This window comes from Arvicola amphibius, chromosome 4 (assembly GCF_903992535.2).
Source record: "Arvicola amphibius chromosome 4, mArvAmp1.2, whole genome shotgun sequence".
Classification (NCBI taxonomy): Eukaryota; Metazoa; Chordata; class Mammalia; order Rodentia; family Cricetidae; genus Arvicola; species Arvicola amphibius.
This window is the reverse complement of record NC_052050.1, coordinates 74,510,818-74,532,843: the sequence shown is the minus strand read 5'-3', so window position 1 is coordinate 74,532,843 and position 22,026 is coordinate 74,510,818. Positions and strand designations below refer to the sequence as shown.

The 22,026-nt window shown below is 41.8% G+C and overlaps 1 protein-coding gene across 2 annotated transcripts in view; it reads left to right on the top strand.

Annotated features, from left to right (window-relative positions):
* The window catches only part of Clint1 (clathrin interactor 1), a 57,096-nt gene extending 35,320 nt beyond the window's left edge, over positions 1 to 21,776 (top strand). The window contains exons 6-12 of one of the 2 annotated variants that reach the window (XM_038326638.1): positions 3,161 to 3,338; positions 5,963 to 6,209; positions 7,138 to 7,207; positions 14,213 to 14,287; positions 17,171 to 17,457; positions 18,864 to 19,014; positions 20,064 to 21,776. In XM_038326638.1, the coding sequence (XP_038182566.1) occupies positions 3,161 to 3,338; positions 5,963 to 6,209; positions 7,138 to 7,207; positions 14,213 to 14,287; positions 17,171 to 17,457; positions 18,864 to 19,014; positions 20,064 to 20,410 (1,355 nt within the window). In that variant the 3' untranslated portion in view covers positions 20,411 to 21,776. Of the gene's footprint in view, positions 1 to 3,160; positions 3,339 to 5,962; positions 6,210 to 7,137; positions 7,208 to 14,212; positions 14,288 to 17,170; positions 17,458 to 18,809; positions 19,015 to 20,063 lie in introns of both variants that reach the window. The other variant, XM_038326637.1, reaches the window with a different exon arrangement.
* The last annotated feature ends 250 nt before the right edge of the window (positions 21,777 to 22,026 follow it).

Below are 22,026 nucleotides of genomic sequence, written 5' to 3'. Positions count from 1 at the left end.
AGATAAATACAAACATTTTGAGTTAATCAGAGAAGAAAGAGGCGCACACCCTCCTCTTAGGATTAGCCTTCTTAAAGAAGTGAAGCTCCTCTAACAGTTTCCCGCAAGCCAGTTTAATCATGAGATTGGTCTTTCTAGTTCAGAAACTATTTAGCTGTGGTTCCAAACATGTCTGTTTCTGTAAGTCCATGAAACCTCAGTTCCCTTCCCTTAATTACACAATGTATAACCCGGGAAAAGATGGCTGACTATATTGCCAGCTCTTGGATGTCTGCTGTTGCTTTCTTTGTTGTTCATAGTACAGTGAAGAGCAGTTGGAATCCAGGTGTGGTAGTTCACACCGCAGTCCTAGCACTTGGGAGCTTAAAGCAGAACGGTAAGTTTGAGGCTAGTCCTGGCCACACAACAGACAGCTTGAACGTTTGTTTCTAATGTTTATTCTTAATGTGAAAATAGTGCACTGAGTGCTTGAAACCCACACAAGTTCTTTTGGATGGCGTGTCTCTTGGGCCTCTCCTGTCTTCTTTGCGCTGTGACATGCCTAGCTCGTGCTGTATGTAGTCTTAGCATTCCCTCAGTGAGGCTCTCCAACTCCTGCGCCTGTTTCTGACTTTGCTTACAGTTGGATTCTGTTGAGGTGTGGATATTGGTAAAAGGAAATTTCTTATTGCTGGCGTGGTGGACACAGACGCAGGCAGATCTCCATGAGTTCAAAGTCAGCCTGGTTGGCATACAGTATTCCAAGCCAGCCAGGGATATATAGTGAATCTTATCTCCAAAAAAATCAAAATTTATCATTTTGTGATTTCCTGGAAAATATCTTCACTCTTCTGTTCCTTTGCTTAGCTGCTTCCAGAGGAAAAATGCTGCCTTTAGTTAGTATTGAAAGTTGTTTCTAACAGCAGAAAACCAGTCTTTTTTATCTCGTATATCACATAAAAAGCCAAGCCGTCAGCCTGGAGGTAGTGGCGCGTGCCTTTAATCCCAGCACTTGGGAGGCAGAGGCAGGTGAATCTTTGTGAGTTCGAGGCCAGCCTGGTCTACAAGAGCTAGTTCCAAGACAAGCTCCAAAGCTACAGAGAAAACTTTTCTTCCAAAACCAAAAAAAAAAAAAAGGACGCCAGGCCTTGAATTGATTGACTGTATGTATGTATGTCTCTTCTAGTAAGCACTTAAGTCTTGTAGTGGCTTCTCTGAGAGCGTGAAAAGTCTTTGGGTTTGTCCAAGTAGTCTTTTTGTTCTTGACTTTTACTGCACCACTAAACTGCCACTGGCAACTTTCCTTCCATGTGCATGTATCCCGTTTGGTTACCGGTGTGTAATTGGAGCTGATGAGTTCAGAAAGTTGAGTGAGTTTGTAGACAAGATCATAGTGGGCTGGTTCAGCTTCTGTGTTACAGTGGAGTGGAATAGCCTGTGTTTGTATTAACAGTCTTGGTTTTTATTAATGGTTTTTGGATTTCATAACAGCTTAGCTGTTTTGTGTGGTTTTACTTCATGATCCATTCATTCATTTATTCATTCTGCAGCATTTGGGTTTGAACCCTGGGCTTCATGAGACCTGGGCCTTCTCTCAGACTCAGACCTGTGTTCCGAGCTCCTACTACACATATTTTAAAATCGTTAAACCTGTACTGTAAAATTTAACGTTGAGGTTCTAGCAGGCAGTTCAGCAGATTATGTTTAAGAACTTTCCCAAAGGACGCCTATGCCATCCCACCCTGTAACAAGGGTTCCGAGTGAAGTCCCTTTTGCTCTCCTTTGAGTGTTTTGTTCTCGTCGCCCCCCACCCTGCCTCCGTTCATATCATTTCTCTTTCTTTAAACTCATGTGATCTCACTAGATCCCAGGTTTGCTTTTTAAGTTAAATTTGGAGATGGAAATGGGTGGCTTCTGTTTATGTCCACAATCCCCACCTCCTCACTGAGCTCCAGACCAGCCCCAGTGCAGATCGTGGTGCTTGCCTTCCATCGCTGATGTTTCCCTCCAGAGCTCTCCAGGGTCTCCACCACTCTGGCAGATCCTCACAGCTCAGAGCTGCTGGGCACACTTGGAGTTCTAAAGTGTAAGGTTTGGAAAATTAGAGTTCTTTTTATGAAAATTACAGATTTCTTTCCCAGGCCTTAAAATTCATTCAGTTACAGTGTTTCTAGTTTGGTACCAAAGAATGGGATTCTTTCAGCTAATTGGGCTGCAGAAGTCAGACAAGTTCCATTAGGGAAACAGTGTTTTTAGAGGAGGTTGGTTGGTTGCTCAGTCAGGTAAGACAGCCTGTCTGTCTGTCCATTCTTCCTCTTTCATCTGTTTCTAAGAAGGTATCTCACTGTGTTGTATTTCACTAGATGGCCTTAAAGTCTTAATCTCAAATGCTCACTCAACTTCAGTCTGGAGCAGTCTAGAGTACAGCCTCCATGTCTTCAGTCTGGAGCAGTCTAGAGTACAGCCTCCATGTCTTCAGTCTGGAGCAGTCTAGAGTACAGCCTCCATGTCTTCAGTCTGGAGCAGTCTAGAGTACAGCCTCCATGTCTTCAGTTTGCTTTGCATGTGTGTGCTCACTCTTCCAGCCTTGTTCTCTTCTTTCTCCCTTCAAGTCTCTGCCCCACTCCCCACTCCACCGCCTTTCTTTGTTGTTCTTTTGTTGGAAGTGTGACCTGTTATGCTGTCCTGGAACTGGCACTGTGCTTCTGTCTCCTGAATGTTGGGACTGTAGGTGTATGCCACAGCACCTAGCTTTACTTCCTGTTCTTGTAAGATATTGTTGTTGTCTCAGATTTTTCTAAAACTGAAGCACCATTGAGACAAAAACAAAAATAAAAGTCATTCATTAAATGACTTTTGAAAACTTAAAAGATTTCCCTCCGACTTATGTTGTGAAGTGTGTTTTGTGTTTCCACTCCTTCTCCACAGCAGGGGTCAGGGGCTTCACGACGGTTGCCGGCCATCAGGGCTGTGACGTTCTCACGAAGAAACACTTCTGAATCTGCATTCCTGACAATGATTGGCATTTGCTGCACCCTGCCATGCAAAGCTTATGTGGCACTATGCGAGATTTCTGTTTTCTCTTAAAAATAATGTTCTATGAGAAAGTCTTCAGAAGGAAGGACTGTGGACCTCCCAAATTCAATATCCTTAGTTGTTTCTTTCTTCATTGTTTACACAGATGAAAGATATGATCCTGAACCCAAGTCCAAATGGGATGAAGAGTGGGATAAAAATAAGAGCGCTTTTCCATTCAGTGATAAGTTAGGTGAGCTGAGCGATAAGATCGGAAGCACAATCGATGACACCATCAGCAAGTTCCGGAGGAAAGACCGGGAGGACTCTCCGGAACGCTGCAGGTGTGCCGCCTTCCCCACCACTTACTGGAGGGCTGCGAGCTTATGCAGCTGTTTGGTTTGCTTTTGTCTGATTTCGAGGTGTTGATATTATCTGAAGTTCAGCTTTTGGTTTTTAACAGACTTTGTTAAATCCATCCTTCCTTCCTTCCTTCCTTCCTTCCTTCCTTCCTTCCTTCCTTCCTTCCTTCCTTCCTTCCTTCCCTCCCTCCTTCCTTCCTTTTTCTCTCCACACCCCCAACAGGGTTTCTCTATGTAGCTTTGGTGGCTGTCTAGAACTTGCTTTGTAGACTAGTCTGGTCTCAAACTCACAGCCATCTGCCTGTCTCTGCCTCCCAAGTGCTGGAATTACAGGCATGTGCCACCACTGCCCCGCTTAGAAGACACTTGAAACTTGGTTATAAAGTACAGAAGGCGGCTACATACCCCTCTCCTTTCTAAAGTTTCAAGGATAATTGTGTTAATTTGATATACTTGTCAACTGAGAAACCAGTATGGATGTGCAGTGTGGCGAATGTGAGAATTTCTCCAGTCATGTCTCACAGGAATGTCACCTCCTGGAAATGCCCCATATCAAACAATGGGAACCATTCATGATGCTGCTAGGCATTCCCCCACAAAAACCACGTCTCTTTGAACACTGGGTCAGATAGAAGTACTTTTAGTGTCCACGCCTCTTCCGTACTGCCCACACCTGTCTGTTTCTATAGTGATCTGGTCCTGCCTTCTGCAGTTTTCTTCAGGCATCTTAATCTTGCCCTGAAGTTTTTTATCCATGATAAAATTTTTATTCATAATTTACATTTGGACAACATATGGTTCCATGATCTAAAATAATGTTGGAGAAATAACACTTACAAACTGTTTTAGAGCAAGTTAAGGGCTGAAATTGAACTACCTGAGATACTACATTACCATCCCATGTCCACATGACCAGAAGAATCCTGTGCAGTTGGCTCCTAGAGTTGTAATACAGGCCTGTATTTATAAACATTTTTCTGATGTAAGTGATTGAACTTAAACAATAGAAGTCAAACCTGAGGCCCATCAGACTGTGTGGGCCTCTGTAAAATGAGGAGGTTTTTGTTTTGTTTTTGTTTGCTTTTTTTTGTCGTTCATTTGTTGTTTGTGCTTTTTTTGTTTGTTTTTTAACTAAATACCATCTTTTTTCTACCCATAATTCATAGTAGTTTGGTTTTAGGGTGTCATGGAAATGAAGTTCAAATAAAACCATAATCTGATTTTGAAATAGGTTGTTAAGGACTCTAAAAATGAGTACTTTAGTGTATTTTCAGTGTCATCTAGAGTCATTACATCTCTAGAATGCCCTTTTCAGGACTTGTTGGAACATGGTCTTTGAAGGGACAGAGTTTATGTCAGCAGTAGGAACATATCTGCTTTCTCCCAGAGATCTGTGTGTTTGAATCTAGCTCTGAACTTTGAGAACCAGTGTCTGAGCACTCTCCTCTCTCCCCTTCCTCAAAAGTGTTTGGTCTGACCTGAAAAACATAGAAGCTGTATGTTTATGTTTTGTGATTAAGTAATAAGGTGATGGGATGTATTTCAGGTTCTCACGGCACTCTTCTTCCTCCCTCCTGCTTGCTCCCAGACCAAAAATTCAATGGCTTAATAGTAGAATAGACTCTTCATTCCCAACATATGAAATCCTGGTTTCGTGCTCTCTAGGGGTTTTGATTAGTTGACTTGCAGTGTTAACATGAGTAAGATAGTTGTTTCAGTAATATTTTAAATATGGCCGAGATTCTACAAAGCATAGCTGACAGGTAGGTAATGTGTGGTGTGACAGAGGAGCTAAATGCAGCAGTTTCAAAAGACCTGGCTTTGTGTTTGTATTCATTCTCAGGTGACAGTTGATAGGGCCGACCATCCATCGAAGTTTTACTGTCTGGTGTTTCCTTCCCTCCGAGGCAGTCTCTGGTAGCTCAAGCTGACTTCAAACTCATTCTACAGCCAGCGATGGCCTTCAGCTCCTGACTTTCCTCCCAGGTGTTGGGGTTACAAGGGTGCACCGCAGACCTCACCTTAGCCAGTCTTTGTTATGTCGTAGATTAGTGCATGAGAATTGCTAACACACTGAGTTCTTAAATAGAGCTGTGAAAAGCCTGTGTGGCATCACAGCTTCAGACCCTAGTTTGGGAGGTAGAAGCAGGAAGATCAAGAGGTCAGTCATCTTTGCCTATATGAAGATAGACCATCTAAGACTATGTGGCAATATCTTTTCAGAAAGTTGGTAATAATGTTTAAAAGAAGACAAATGAAATTGTAAACATTTGCACAGTATTTATCTACTAGTTAAGTTTTACATCTGTAACAAACACTAAGGTAGTTTAGACATTCTTTTGCTCAGGCATATTTTTGAAAATCACTTCCTCCCTTTGTAGGGGTGTTTTGGACTTAACTAGGAAATTGTGCACATTCCCTCTTCCTCCCTAATACATACACATCGTTATTCAACAGCCGAAATAACATTGTGTTGATCCTGTCAAACAGTCAAAGTGTCGAATTTTGGAATTAGTGCATTTGATTCTTTCACTCAAACCACTAAGGACTTCATCTTACAATATTTCCAAGTCTTATTATGTTGTTTCATTTTTAATATCTTTTAGTGACAGCGATGAAGAAAAGAAAGCAAGAAGAGGCAGATCTCCCAAAGGTGAATTCAAAGACGAAGAGGAAACAGTGACGACGAAGCATATCCATATCACACAGGCCACGGAGACCACCACAACCCGGCACAAGCGCACAGCTAACCCTTCCAAAACCATTGATCTCGGAGCAGCAGCACATTACACAGGGGACAAAGCCAGCCCAGATCAGAATGCTTCAACCCACACACCTCAGTCTTCAGCGAAGGTGTGGACAACATGGATCTACACAGCATGTTTGCCTTATTCTCGTAAACTGCTTTCAGAATTCCTGCCTTAGTAAGCTGGGGCCTTTTAATCAGTCATATTATTTGCTCATCTGGCATGCCCTATTCAGTCATTAATAGCAAGAGATCTCTTTGGGAGAAGAAACCTGTCCTGGGGCTGAATGACTTTTCCTGTGAGGTAGAAATGGCACTGTCATTCACACAGGGAGGTTGTGAATCCCATTGTGCCCATCTGTGCCCATCTCATACCACCAGCATCCCCAGTCTCAGCCCATTCACTAGGGAAAGCACGGGCATATTTGACAGTTAGGAGAAAAGATAAAAGAACAGGCTAGTGCTGTGCCATGGTTGGTGTGAAGTGCAGTGCTTTCCCACATTGAAGTGCAGTATGAAGAAAAGTGAGTTAAAATTTACTTCTAATTTATTAGAACTTGGTTCAGTCATGCGTGCCTGGAATTCCAACACTTGGGAAGCTAAGGCAGTAGGATTGAGTTCAAGACGACCCTGGGCTACATAGCAAGACCATCCATGTATTATGGAGGCTAGAGAGATGGCGTATGCTTCTACTGGCCCACATCAGGCAGCTCAGAATCACCGTACAGTATTCCAGCTCCAGGAGATCTGATCCCCCCAATTCTGAGCTCCATGTCACTCGTGTGCATTAACATTCACACATATATATTTCCTTAATAAAATTTTAACATGGGAGAACTGTTTAGGGGAAAAGAGACTTATCTGATAGAATTTCACAGTGATTATTATATAGGGAGTGATTGATGTTTGCTCTTCCTCTGTTACTTCTTTTAGAAATCTAAATCTAGCCTTGTTTAGATGATTACATAATTTCTGTCAAAGTTGGGGGTTGGCGCTGGATTCTTTGTAAGCTCACTCACTGTTCTACTGTTTCAGCCCTCAGTGCCGAGCAGCAAGTCATCAGGGGACCTCGTTGACCTGTTTGATGGCAACAGCCAATCAGCAGGTAAGGCTCCTTCTTTCCAGCAACGCGGTTTCTGCTGTTTACTTTCTAATGCTATGTGAAAGATGGAATAAAAGAATTCTAGCCAGGTGTGGTAGCACACACCTTTAATCCAAGCACTTGGAAGGCAGAAGCAGGTGAATCTCTATGATTTGAGGCCAGCCTGGTCTACAGAGCAAGTTCCAGGACAGCCAGGACTATGTAGAGAGATCCTGTCTCTTAAAAAACAATTAGCCAGGTCTTGTCATGCAGCCTGTAATCACTGGTTCTTAGGAGGTTAAGGCAGGAAAGGTTACAGATTTAAGGCCAGCCTGGGCAACCTAAAGAGACCTCATTTCAAAATAAAATTTAGAAAGGGGTTTGGGGATACAGCTCGTTGGTAGAACACTTGCCAAGCATTTGGGTGACTTTGGACTGTCTCTCCAGTCCTGCAAAAAATATTTCTGGATTTGCTAATATGATGTTAATATGAGCACTTAGTGTGCTGTTTGGAGAGAATTACATAACTGCCTGATGGGGGAAGATAATAATTTGGTAGCCTCTTCCCCTATTGTCTTCAGTGCCTGTGGCTTTTTTGAATGTGTCTCTGGGGTTACCATTGCTGTTTTTTATCTCATATGCCTGCACCCATATCAAAGCATTCTTTGAAAAGTAAGTCGCTCTGTTTTGTACTTTTTTCCGATCTTTAGGTTTTGAGGGAGAAAAGACTTGTTTGTGGTAGTCACCAGTATTAGTGAATGTATGTCATCAGTCACTGTAACTTGTCTTAACAGGGCTTACTCTCTGTTTGGCTTCCTCTCCATACTGCTTCCTCCTTCAGAGTTTAATATACTTAAAAAATTTTCCACCAAGATTTTGGAGGCTTTGTAGTTTGCATTTTTAAGCTCTACAAGTAATTTTGAAGATATAAAAAAATTACATGAAAATTAACATTTTAAAATTTCTTTATAAAAAGATGTGTTACCCTGCATGTTTTCATGATTTTCCCTAAACCTTCATTGTGGTTGTCAAATCAGATATGCCTTGTGTTCTTTACCTTCTTGTTCATCTGTCAGCGTGCATTTGCTGACCCAGACACTGGTTGGGTGCTTAAAATGGAATTCTTAGGCTCTGGAAAAGTCAAGTGGAAGAAGTAATCATTAGTCAAAGTAATTGACTGTTGTTACCTAGTTATAAACATGCTGGTGCTTTGGAGGAAAGGGACAATATATGAATATGTATCCCCATCAAGCATGTTGTAAGAGGTCTGTGGCCCAAGCGGAATGCATGTGCCTATAATTACACTTCTTAGCAGGCAGAGTTAGGGGTGGGGGTCACCTGGCCTGAGGAGTTCCAGAGCAACCTGGACAACATACACAGAGCTGTCAAAAGAAGAAAGAGAAGGGAGACATCACATTGGACAGAAAGGACCAAGCCTTTCTCATCCATGAGACTGAGGATGTCTTCATTGTGATCTCCAGCATGTGCTATATTTTGAGTAACTCCTAAAAAATTGAATCCAAGTAAATTGATGCCATAGGATTGCACTTGATGATTGTAGTCTTAATAAACTACTCTACTCCAAATAAAAACAGCTCAAAACTAGAGCTTTTTAAAGATTAGTTTTTCTAAGGCTGTTTAAAGTTCATTACATTAAAATGAAGATCAGCAGGATTGGGTGTGACTGGTGTGTAGAGTGCAGCTGTTTAGAAATGGTGTAATAATTCTCAGAAGCAAAGCTGTTTTTAAACTTGCTTGTTTGCTTTAAGCATAGGCCCATGATGTAAATTACTTTTCACTGATAGATTAGTATGTGTGATTAATATAGAACCTCCAGTTATTCTCTTATTTCTTGCCTACTGTCATAAAATTACTGAGCTAGGAATAAACTTGCAAGACATCTAGTTTAACCCAGTTCTGAGATTCTTCATTTCCCTTCCAGTCTCTTCTATAACTGTCTTAAAATTAGTGTAACTTGGTGAGACTGTAGTGCTCTCCGTGGTAAACCACTGCCTCGGTTATTTAACAGCAGATGTGCTGTCTTTGTATCTTTAAGATTTGAACTATAGTGTGGACTAGTGGTTAGCACACAGCCGTCTAATGTAGATATCGTGTCAGGGAGTATCAATTATTTTGGACTTCTTGGCATAAAATATTGAAAGGTCCCTTTTGTGCTCCTGTGGAACAGTCAAAGAAGAGTTAACTAACTAGGAAGGTCAGCTGTGTGGATGTGACTTTCTTCCTCTGTGATCCCAAGATTGCTTTGAGCAGAAAAAAACCTTTGTGTGGTTTTTCTTCTCTGGTATAAATGGTAGACTAATTGTATATGAACAGTAGTTAATACTAATACAGTAACTGGGGAAGGGTTTAAAGGAAATCTGGAAGGTTTCTTGCCCTTAAAATTTATCTTAATATTATCTCAAAAGCAGCTGAACGTGGTTTGACATCAGAAATACTTTTTAATTATTTCATTTGAGATAGTATATTTAACTTATAGGTCTTAATTTGAAGTTCTGCCACAGAAGGAAGTTAGATTTAAATCTTAGCACTTGCACATGAGAGTGTGTAAGGATATGCCAGATGTCCTGTATTTATCACAGGGCTGCCAGGCCAGTAATCCAGCTGCAGACGGTGAGGCAAGCAGATGAACATCTGTACCACTCATCAGATGAGTGTCTCCACCAGCCACACTCAGGTTCTCTGTGCTTCTTCCTGCTTCTTCCTGTCTTCCGTTCCTCCTCATGTGATTACATCTTCATAACTAGCATTTTACAGAGTGTCTGCTAAAATCACTGTGGACCATCTGACCAAATTTAAAACTGCACATGCAGAACCTAGGCTGTCGGCTTGCTCTTGAGATTGTTTTGATAACTGTGCTGTTGTGATCTTCCATTGCAGGCTCCTAGTAGTAGTGCCTCCTACATACCAGCTCATTTCTAAGGGAGCATTTTCCTAAGACCATGCCAGAAAATTGGTATTAAAATTAGAAACTAAGCCAACTAGAAACAGTGCTAAAACCATTTCATTTCTCTTTTAGAATGGGTCCACCCTGTAGGCCTTGTGTCTCTGATTAAGAGTTTAGGTCTTGTCTTGTTGCTCTATAAGATGTGTTTCTCTTGGGAGTGGAGAGAAATATGTCACCAGTACCTAGAACAGCTGTGTTAATAGGTTTTAGTATAGACTAAATTCCTTTTGTCAAGTAAAAAACAACAGCATGTGTTAAGTCCAAATTTCCCATTGCCATTTGACCTTAACTGCATTTTATGTGACTTGGAATCAAAGCACATCAGCGTGCATTGGATGGAAGTTATCTTTAAGTTGGGTTTACTCGAAATTATTGTTGGGGAATTTTTCACTGATGGTGATGAGGTGATGATGATTGTGTCCACTTTTTTTTGTTTGGTTTTTTTTTTGTTTGGTTTTTCGAGACAGGGTTTCCCTGTAGTTTCTAGAGCCTGTCCTGGAACTAGCTCTTGTAGACCAGGCTGGCCTCGAACTCAGATCCGCCTGCCTCTGCCTCCCAAGTGCTGGGATTAAAGGTGTGCACTACTAATGCCTGGCGATTGTGTCCACTTTTTAAATGTGGGAAACAACTAATTTGCACCAAATTAAATATATAAAGGTAGCTGTCAAAATTTTTGGTGACTATTTTTGTAAAATGCTTTTAAGATGAGGCTTTGCCATACAGCCCAGACTGGCTGCACTCCTGACCCTTCTACATTGGCCTCCCAGGTGTGCACATTGCCTCCCCAGTGTACTTTGTGCGCATTCAGTCAGATGGACATTAGCATTTATTATGTGGCCAAGCTGTGAGGCTTGATAGTTGAGGACAGCTTGTCTGCTGACCTGCTGTGATTTACACCACTAAGTTTTTTAACTTAATGATCTGTTTTCTGTACTTCAGGTTTCTTAGCTTGACATTTTCCTAAATTCTTCTGTTCCAAACACAGGACATTTACATCTTTTGGAATCTTTGTTTTATAAGGAATCACATTTCGTTTTGAGTACTGGGTTCTAACACATTATATTTTATAGGCCAGTTGTGACTTTGCCTACTGGTGGTCTAGGCTTTTTTTTTCCTCTCTAGTGTAGGTATTTATTCTTAATGATTATTTAAAAGTTCTCTTTCATCAGTCACTTAACTTTATATATACTAAAACTCTTCAGTTTTTAGTGCATTGAATTCAACTATTTAATTTTTCATTTGTAGTTTAAGCACTGTCTGTCCATGTTTTTTCTTGTTCCCAGTATTGCTTTGGAAAATTCATGTTCCCAGATGGTGGTTGTAAATAACCTCCCTGCTGCCCTGGAAAGGCAGGAGGACGTGATTCATTTAGGATGACAGCTCTCGTGTGGGAATCTGCAGGAATGGCATTTGAGAAGCAGCAGCCTTCCTCGTGTAGCACTCCTAGAGAGAGTCTTCCCTGTATTTCCTTAGATGATAGGGGAGGTGCTGGAGCATGGGCACTTGTGCTGTTAGAGCATCACCTTGCTTCTCCCTCCTCCGAGAAGCCTGCCCCTGAAGAAACAGGTGTGTAATTTCTGAAACACTTCTTACAGTTAAAGGTGGTTTTGTGTTGCATCAGAAAAGGGCAGATCCGTGCTATAGAGCATACGTGCCCATTCTTGCTGCTCCTTCCTCAGGTCATGTAGAAACCAAGCCGCACGTGAGTGGATAGAGTGGGTAGGAGTTGCCATGGACATTTGATGCTTATAGTTTTGTGTAGATGGGAGAAGGGAATGACCTGACACACTGAAATACCACATTCATGAAAAGCTTCTTAAAACCTGTGCTATTCACCGCTTTTATCTGCAGCATGGGTTTTTCTCTGTAACTTTAGACTAGTTCAGATTTGATGGTCTGTGTGTAGCATAAAAATTACTGGTGTTTTATCTACTGCCTGCATGAAGCAAATTAAAATGATCTGTTTTGAAATCCCTTACTGCTAATAGAAGTTGTCATCCTGTTAGCAGTATACTTTGATCAAAATGTTGAACATGAAGGAACATGGAAAACAAACATGAATATTAAGCTCCAATGTTTGCAACATTCATTTCCCTGCTAACTTTTAATATGTGTGCTTGTCTGTAGTATGCACATTTAGCTCACCGTTCTTTGTGCTCATAGCATTTTATCTTGTCCCATATACCTATTTCCATATACCATATTTCCTTACCTTGTAAGGAAAGAAACAAAATGAAACAAAAGTACTCTGATACTGTCCTTTGGATGAGTGTTAAAATAGCCATGGGCGCGGTTGTGTTGGTAGGAGTGCAGAGCCTGTGGCTGGCATTAGCTGGCTGCTGTAAGGATGTGTCTGTAGTGCGTGTAATGGTGCGGTGTGAAGAGGGAAGGAGGAAGTAGTTACACCTGCTGATAGTTGGCTGCAGTAAATGGACCTTCAAAAGAAAGAGCAACACACATGTACCAGAAACTGATTCTTCCCTTTATTGTGCTGGCCATCTTAGAAGGGGCGGGGTTATACTTTAATTAACCCAGCTGAGGATAGCAGATGGGGCAGAATGTCTCGCAGCGATAAAGCAATTCAGAAATGGCACCAGATGTTGGAAGCTGTCCCTGGTGGTGTTTGAGTGCCGCCCAGATGTTGCAGTCCCACCTGGCTAGTTTCTAAGCACCGCAGGCTAAGCAGCTGTGATGTAACCTGTGTAATGTTCACATAACACTAAAAGCACTATAATTGAGCTGCTGCTCTAGACTTCTAAGGTTCTGACTCTTGAGAAGTAAAACCTTAAGGACAAAAATAAAGACAGCAGCTTAAAGTTTTAGATCTTAAAAGTAAATCCCTGACCTTTGTAGTATTGTACCAATTGTGAAGGAGATTGACCCAGTGGCTGTGATTTTGCCATTTTAAACACATCAGCTTAGCAGTTGTAACAAGGGTTGACAGGATGGCTCAGATTACACAAGCATGATGACCTGAATTTAATTTGTTCCTGGATCCTGACTTATAACCTCTGCTTGTGTGCCAGAGCATGTGTCATGAGACACACATATACACAATAAAAAGAATGAGTAAGTAAATAGTAGCAAAAAGCTGATTTTCCCCCGTGTGTTAAAAAAAATGAAAAGGTATTTAATCTTTTGTGAAGTGAACAAGAGGGAAAAGGCAACATTATCATGCTGAGTTTTCTCCCATTGTCTGTTCAAACTGATTTTTTTTTTTTGCAAACCAACTTCAAGTTTTTCCCCAAGTTTTTGTTTTAAAACATAAAACTGTAAGCCAGGTGGTTGTGGCATATGCCTTTTAATACCAGCACTAGGGAGGCAAAGGCAAGCAGATCTCTGTGAGTTCAAGGCCAACCTGGTCTACAAAGTGAGTTCCAGGTTAACCCAGGGCTACACAGAAAAATCCTGACATGGGAGAAAAAAAGCAACAACCAAACAAAAGCCAGCAACAACATTGAAATTGGAAGCAGGAGAGATGACTCAGCGGTTTAGAACATGCACTGCCCTTACAGGGGACCCAAGTTCAGTTCCCAGCATCCACATCACGACCTCCTACAACTTTAATTCCAAGGAGATCTGATGCTGACACCCTCCACAGTGTGTGTGTGTCTGGTTTTTGGTTTCATGGTTTGCTCTGTATCATTTTTGAAAGAGGATATACAGTCAGTTGTTTTTCTTGTTTCAGTCTAACATGGAATTTTCAGTTGGTGGTGGTGGAAATACATCTGGTAGTAAAAATGTAAAATTCCATCTGAAGGTCCACAGCTTCAGAATGACTATCCTAACTGTATAGAAGTCCATTGAGATGTATGGACTTTGGGTCTGGTTACTTTCAGTGTGTGTGGTGGGGGAGGGAGGGATAAAGTTTTAACAGATTGTGGGAAGAAATGTCAAAAAGTCAAGGAGTCCAAGAAGCTTGGCTGGGAGAACCACAGGCAAGCAGGCCAGCTTATATGGTGAGCATGGGCCTCTCCTGTGGCATATTTTTGTGTGTTGTCTGCAAAGGATTCCTGAAATTGTTTGTAATGGTTCAAAACATTGTCCCCATTTTTGCCTTCTAGGAGGATCCACTGACTTATTTGGGGGATTTGCTGACTTCAGCTCAGCAGCTGCATCAGGCAATTTCCCTTCCCAAGGTATGAGATGATTTGACTGTCCACAACCAGAAGTTGTAGAAAGTTATCAGAAAAGTTGACATGCATACACACAGAGCTTTTAAATCAGCATTTTTAATCCCTATGGTATTTATAATTCTTAATTCTCAATCATTTTATCCACAAGATAAATTGGGTCAGTGTCTTGGGTGTGCTAGATCAGTTAACTTAGTTGTATACGACTCAAACTAAGCCAGCAAACCCCACCTATATCAATAACATACTCTTTAGTCCTCTAGGGATGAGTGTAAGTACATTGGTCTCATTTTAGAGCAAAAGCACAATAATTAGTGTTTCCCTTAGTTGGCCTGGTTTTCCAGGGATGAAAATGGGCAGCTTTCTCAAGCTAAGGATAAACACCACCTACCATGGTTCCTTATATAGATAGTTATATCTCTAGAGATCTGGAGAGTGCAGACTAAGGTCCTTTTGTCTTTTTCCTCAGGTTGTGAAGGCATTGTGGTATTTTTTTCATAGAATCTGGGTGGCCCACAGTGTGAGAGAGCACTTAACAATAGCTATAAGAATCAGAGACATGAGGGCCAGGGAAGAAATGTATGTAACTGAGTCAGTGTTACTCTCCAGATCACATAGACTCTGTTGCTGTTATAATAACTTGGGTTGTACTTTATATTGGGTGATACCTAATGTAAGTTCGGGAAGTGGTTAGGAAGAAAAGCGCATAACTTTGAGGATAGTTTGCATTATTTTGACAACCTCCTTCTATAAATTCCAAGTGTTTTCCCCCAAACTAGAGTTGATCTGTGATTGATTAACTGCTTCCTTCTGGAAGTGTGCCACACCTTCCCAAGGCTGATGTGCTATAGGCACATCAAAGTAGAAGTAAACATGGCCTACTTGTACAGGCTTCCTGGGTAATCCTTGACTTTTTTTGTATATATGAAGTTGTCTAGTATGCAAATAACTTGAATATGTTAGTTCAGCCTTCTCATACATCTCCATCCATATATGTGTGATTAATATAGTCTGATCACCACCACACAGGGGCTGAACCCACAACAGTGATTAATCATTTCTGAACAGCGTCTGCACCGTTTGAAATCTTGTCCTTGCATGATTAATCATCCCGATGCTGAGTTTTCAGATGGAGCAGCATCTTTGCCCATTTCCACTATATTCTGCCTAATGGATCCTGCAAATGGAAAATTAGGATAAAGTTTATGTTCATTCAGCAGCCTTACTTAAATGGTTTTAAAATATCTAATAATGAAGAACGAATTGTAAAAATGACTAATACAGTGTCTTGTAAAGATTAACAGCCGGTTATAGTAGAACCCTGGATAAAGAATAGCAGCCCCGCTCTAACCTGAACCTGTCAGCACAGTGTGGGGTTTCTCTCCTGAGGACGCTGCATATTACTGCAGTAATAGAGGGGTGCAAGCTTGAAGGCATCCTGTGACTGGTCTCTTCATGAGACAGTGCTGCTGTGGAGGTGACCTTTCAGGCTAGACACGTATTCCCAGACCGTAGAGACCGTGGAGCTGTGCACTTACAGTTCCAGATGATGGTCCATAAATGACATTTCTTTACATTCTGCTGTTTCAGCTGCCACTGACTCCTGTTCGTGCAGATGTCCCTTCCTAAAGGACAGGTGTATTTACTTGGAATCATGTGTAGCCTAGTCAGACTAATGTTCAACTATGACTTGCTTGGGTAATCAGTGTCTTACAGATAGTTATGCAGCATTTCTGTGCAGTACACTCATTTGAATTGTCCAAAGTAATAATATTTGATGCCGCATGTGCCCTTATTCCATCTTTACAGTGTAGATTTAAGAGTCGGGTCTAGAGGAGCCAGCTGATTAGTTGCTTTTTAATAGTTTGCCTCTGGAACATATGAGCTCTTACTGGTGACTTTCTAAAGCTAGCTTGAAGCGTTAGCTTTCCATCACTCTGAGAGGACTTGTGAGAGTCTCCTTTGGCTCCCACCTTCAGAGGCTCCGGGGTCAGCTGGCTTCTGGACCTGTGGTAGAAAGGCTGCTGTCCTCAGAGTGGAAGCAGAGAGGCTGCCAGAACAGGGCTGCGGCAAAATGTACCCTTCAAAGGCACACCCTTCCTCCAGCCAGGCCCCACCTCCTGATGGCCTACTCTGCGTGAACTCATTACTAAAATGGCCCATTGATAAACTTAACACAGTCATCATCCAGTTGCCTCTTAGTGGTACAAACTGCAGACTAAGCCTTCAATATATGACCCTTCAGACTGCATTCAATTCAGATATAAGTTCCCCTTGCTGTTGATTGACATACACTAAGCAGTCAGCATGCTGGAGTGGCAGTCTAGGTAGTAGCACTGTGGAGTCCATGAAAACAAAAGGAGAGGGAGAACTTCTTACAGAAATGTATTAATACCCACACTTTCATGATTTCTGTTGTTCTTAATAAATTTTTTATCATGAACTTGGGATTTCGGCAATTACACAGCTATAATTTACAACTGGATTTCTCTTTGAATCTTCTAAATGATGAGCAAAATTGAACTCTTTGGAGTTGTCCTCACTCCCAGCAGGAAGTTAACCAGTATAGAATTTCCTCCCTTTTTGAGTCCCACGTGTTTAATTGATGCAGACTTGGTTGGAGTCATTTCATGATGCTTTTTGTGTATCATGAACAGACCTGCCAAGAGGTAGGTTTTACTTTGAGAGTTCTAGCTCTTTTCTTTGCCACCATGTTAACAGTCTTGTAATATTCATGAGGAAGGATAATGTCCAGATGGAGATGTGACCCACAGATGCTAACCTGCATGGGCTTCTATCAACTTCAGTTAGCTGCGGTTCGTAGAGCTTGCATTTCTCTGTGCACTTCAGAGTGCTTCTTACTCTGCCTTCTTTCTGTCTTGCTAACAGCAACAAGTGGGAATGGAGACTTTGGTGACTGGAGTGCCTTCAACCAAGCCCCATCAGGTCCTGTTGCTTCTGGTAGTGAGCTCTTTGGCAGCGCCCCACAGCCTGCAGTAGAACTCATCAGTGGCTCACAGCCAGCTTTAGGCCCACCTCCTGCTGCCTCAAACTCCTCAGACCTGTTTGATCTTATGGGCTCATCCCAGGCAACCATGACGTCTTCCCAGAGTATGAATTTCTCTCTGATGAGCACTAACACTGTGGGGCTTGGTTTGCCTATGTCAAGATCACAGGTAAGTTGTCTGCTTCCTTTGGAAATTGTTATTACACCTGCTAAGTTGATGGGTTAGTGTGAGACAACAAGGAACCCTCCTTCCCATAGTCTACTGTGGACCTAAACACCATTAAGTGGCACGTGACTGCACAACAGAGGTGGGGTTGTGCCTGTTTTGTAGGTTGTGCTAATCACCCACTGTGTCTTGGTAGAGTCAGGTGTGTTCTAGAGGGCAAGGCCATCTTACCTACATAAGCCCCTAAAATGCCAAGCATGGTAGCTGGCACAAGGAGACATGCTGAAGTCTGTCGGGTCACAAAATTGTTTTGGGGAGCAGATACATTGTTTGACCCATGGAAAATAGTCAATAAGTTCTGGTTCTGTCTTATCCAAGTTTCTCTGTACATCATTGCTCATGTAGAAAACCATTGTCTCAGTGATAAATGTTCCCCCCATTCTGGGCCTGTTGTCAACCTTCATTTTCATAAAGGAAAACTAGTGGAAGTTTTTAAATTCACATTTTAGGAGTTAAATACAAATTACTTAACAGTAGAATTTGAATGGACAGAGGTGAAAGAGTGTCTGAGTTGTACTTGGAACTTGTTAGTTTTGACTGAGTTGCTGGTGTGTTTCTGATACTAATCACTTGTTTTAACGTATAGATTCTCATCTTTGGGGTATTGGGATGAAGGAGGGGAAGAAAGAAGCAGAAAGGTGATTGTGAGAGAGGGCCAGGGGCTTTCTTTTAGCCTCTGTTGTCCTTCTTTGACCCTTTGCCTTGGTAGTTCTTTCTCCCGTTCCTTTCCTTGTTTCTGTCCCTTTATAAACTTATCTTCAGTAGCCACCATGCACCTCTGCTTCTTTCTCCTGAATTTCCCTTTGCGGGTCCATGCATGTATGAGTGCCACTGGAGGCGCTCACTCGAGGCAGTTAGAGGTGCACAGAGCTGGGAAACGCCAGTCAGGCCCTGTGCAGTGGACTTGCTGCTTGATGGCTTGGGCTTTATAACATAGCAGACCGGCCTGCATTGTTTTGTAAGGCAGCATTTCCACCTGTCCACCTCCAGTTGTGCTAACCTGGCAGATGGTTCTTTGCTGCTACTCAGATGCTGCCCTTTGGAGTCTACTCAGTCTGTTTTCCTGGGGTAGGGGCCTATAGTAACCTCAAGTTGGTAATTGCCCTGGGCATTTTTCAGAGATAGTATCTTCTAGAGAACTGGGCATTGCTATACGGGAGAATCCCCAGAGTCTTCGGAGGGCTCCATTTAGGAAGTTTCTCAGGGCACTGGAGTATTAACATGAGGACTCCCGTGATTTGCTGGTGCGTGGTGAAGGTGTTGTCTTATTCCCAGATCACACTTTTCTTTTCCAGCCTCTGCAGAACATTAGTGCAGTGCTGCAGAAGCCTAACCCTCTCTATAATCAGAATGCAGATATGGTCCAGAAGTCGGCCAGCAAAACCCTGCCCTCTACTTGGTCTGACCCCAGCGTCAACATCAGCCTAGACAACTTACTACCTGGTATGCAACCTTCCAAGCCCCAGCAACCATCGCTTAACACAATGATTCAACAACAGAGTAAGTTACCTCAAATGCCCATCTGTGTTTCAGATCTTCTGTATTAAAATATAGATGGTATACACTGGGGACACATGGGGGTATATGTGAAGATAACCATATTCACCTAAGATTTTCTGCTTAGTGTTCATTTGGTACCCCTTCTACTAGCACACCAACTCTGTGTTGTGCTTCTGGTATGATAAGATTTATGAGTTCTAAGGCCCTGGTCTTCTAAAATAAAAATACTTCTGAGAGCAGTACATGCCATTAGTCCCAGCACGTAAGAGGCTTTTGAGTTACTAGGACTGCCTGAACTACATAGGAGACTGTGTTAGAAACCCAAGCACCGAGACAGAGCTCAGTGGTACAGCTTTTGCTCCATAGTGATCCAAAGTAGGAAGTTGGGTTTTGTTTGTTTTTTCAGAATTACTGTACAGCTTTTTGTGTAAACAGTGAGAAGAAACAAAGTCATCTGAACTCCCCAGCTCAGGGCCCTGTCTCATGGATGTTGTCTTCTCTCTTTCAGTGTGCTGAGTGATAATGTGGATATATGTACTGTTTTCTTTCTTGGTATTTGCATTTAACAACATTAACATGATGGTTTATCCTCTGTTGAGCATTTTCAGAGAAAAATGATCTTTAGATTTTCCCCTCATACCATCGCACAGCTCCCTGTTGGTCATTTAAATTGTTTCCAACTCTTTTTTAAACCATAAAAATTTGCATACATTCTGTACATCTGCTTTTTCCTTTATGTAATATTTTGAGTTAACAAATAGAAACTTTTTTAAGGCTTTTGGTAGACACTGCTTTTGACAGTTTGTTAGGAAGGATTCAGCAATGGATTTCGTAGGAATGTTTTGGGGTCATGTTTTTGTCTCTAGGAGACCAAAGCAACATCTTCTGAATATTTGTTGAATGTAACCAGGACAAATTAATCAACTTCTCTTCTTGGGTTTAGAAGTATTGACAGTCAGGAAAATGTGTCTTATTTTTCTGCTCTGTGAATCTTAAGAATCCTGAGAATTCACTTCTGTTGAAGTCACCTTTCTCCTTTCTCCTGGTAGATATGCAACAGCCTCTGAATGTGATGACGCAAAGCTTTGGAGCTGTGAACCTCAGTTCTCCGTCAAACATGCTTCCTGTCCGGCCACAAACTAACCCTCTGATGGGGGGACCCATGCCTATGAACATGCCCGGTGTGATGACGGGCACCATGGGGATGGCCCCTCTGGGAAACACCCCAGTGATGAGCCAGGGCATGGTGGGCATGAACATGAACATGGGGCTGTCGGCCACGGGGATGGGCTTGACAGGCCCAGTGGGGATGGGCGTGCCCAACATGGCCATGCCTTCTGGAACTGTGCAGCCCAAGCAAGATGCCTTTGCAAACTTTGCCAACTTTAGCAAATAAAAGATCATAAAGAAGCAAGTGGAAGAAGAATGTGTAGCTGCAAGTCGGTGATGCTGGGATGGAAAATGCTAAGCAGTTCCCTTTTCTTTTATCAGTTAATTAAATAACCCACATAAAGAACCAAAAAGTCTGAGGCATAAAGTGAAGTGTCTGTTGTTTCAGAAGCAACACAAACCCACTTCAGACGAGGCAGTCAGGATCGATTTCCCCAGTGAAGATGCCCAACTCATGGTGAGGAGACCGCAAAGGCCTTTCCGAGTTGGAGAGCGCATGTCACAGGATAGTCCATGGGAGGACTGGCACAGGGCTGAGGAAACGTGCTTCTCTCTAACTTTATACTTTGCTTTTCCTGAGGAACTTGATTTTTCTGTCCCTCAGTCGCCTTGTCACAATTGGGTCTGTTCCTTCACTACCACTCTCGAGTCCATATATGAAATCATTAAAGTTGGATGATCAGTTTTTTATAAAAATATATATTTTTGTCCAAAAAAAGGCATACATATGTGATTATGGCTAAATCAAAGGTAGCTTGATGTATATACCTTTGCCGAGGTCCCAGCAACACTGCTGACAGGCCATCTGAGTTCTTACGGGATTGACCCCTGTGTCCGCAGCTGGCATAGCTGTGAGCTTCACCATGTCTCCTTCTATAACTGCCCCGTGCAGAACTGGGAAAGCTTTTTTTTTTTTTTCAGGACTGCACTGCGGTTTCCTTTAAAAGCTGGAGAAGGAAGACCTCTTGTGTTGTTTGTCTGCAGCAGGTGGTGGCTGCACTTCGCAGTGATTGACTTGGCAAGGCTGCCTTCCGTGCACCTCCCCGTAGCCATCATTCAAGTCAGAAACAGTCAGAAGAGAAAAATATTTATTTTTATCTTTTTTGGTGTCTTTTCAAAAAATTGAAAGGTAAAAATGCATTAAAATCTTAAGTTAAATATAAATGTTAGGACTCAGCCATGTTCACATTTAGATTTTATACAGTATTTGTTTTGTTTGGGTTTCGAGTGTCTATAATACGGCATTAGCAATATGGTTCCAATAGAAGTTCGATATATATTATTAAAGGAGACCTGTAGCAGTCAGAGATTTTATTGATTTAATGACAAATAAAGGAAATTAATTAAATTTTTTGTTTTCCTGCTGTGATTCTGCATTAAGCTCACATGAAAATCATGATGCTAGAGTTTGGAATGCAAAATTAAATGTTTCAGCCTCAAGCTGGGAATATTTTTTAAAATAAATACTATAAGTATCGAATTATTACCTCCCCACTTATGTTGAAAATTTTTTATTCAATTGATACAACTTTGTTTCCATTGTATTCATGATGTTCTGTTATATATAACATTAAAATGTTCATTAAAATCAACGTGGAACCGCCTCTTCCCTCACTCCACTAGATGCGAGGCCATTTGGGGAAAAATAATTATAATTTGGGCAAAGTAATTTTTATAAATAATTTAAAACTATTTAATGACTCCTCTATTCTTTGTTATCAGGCTCTGCTGTCAGGAATTAAACATGAAGCAGCAGAGACACCCTGGCCTGCTCCGCTCTCGCTAATGTCCCATCTACAACATTTCTAATTAGGCAGAAATCCATGTACCTCAGCTAAGTGG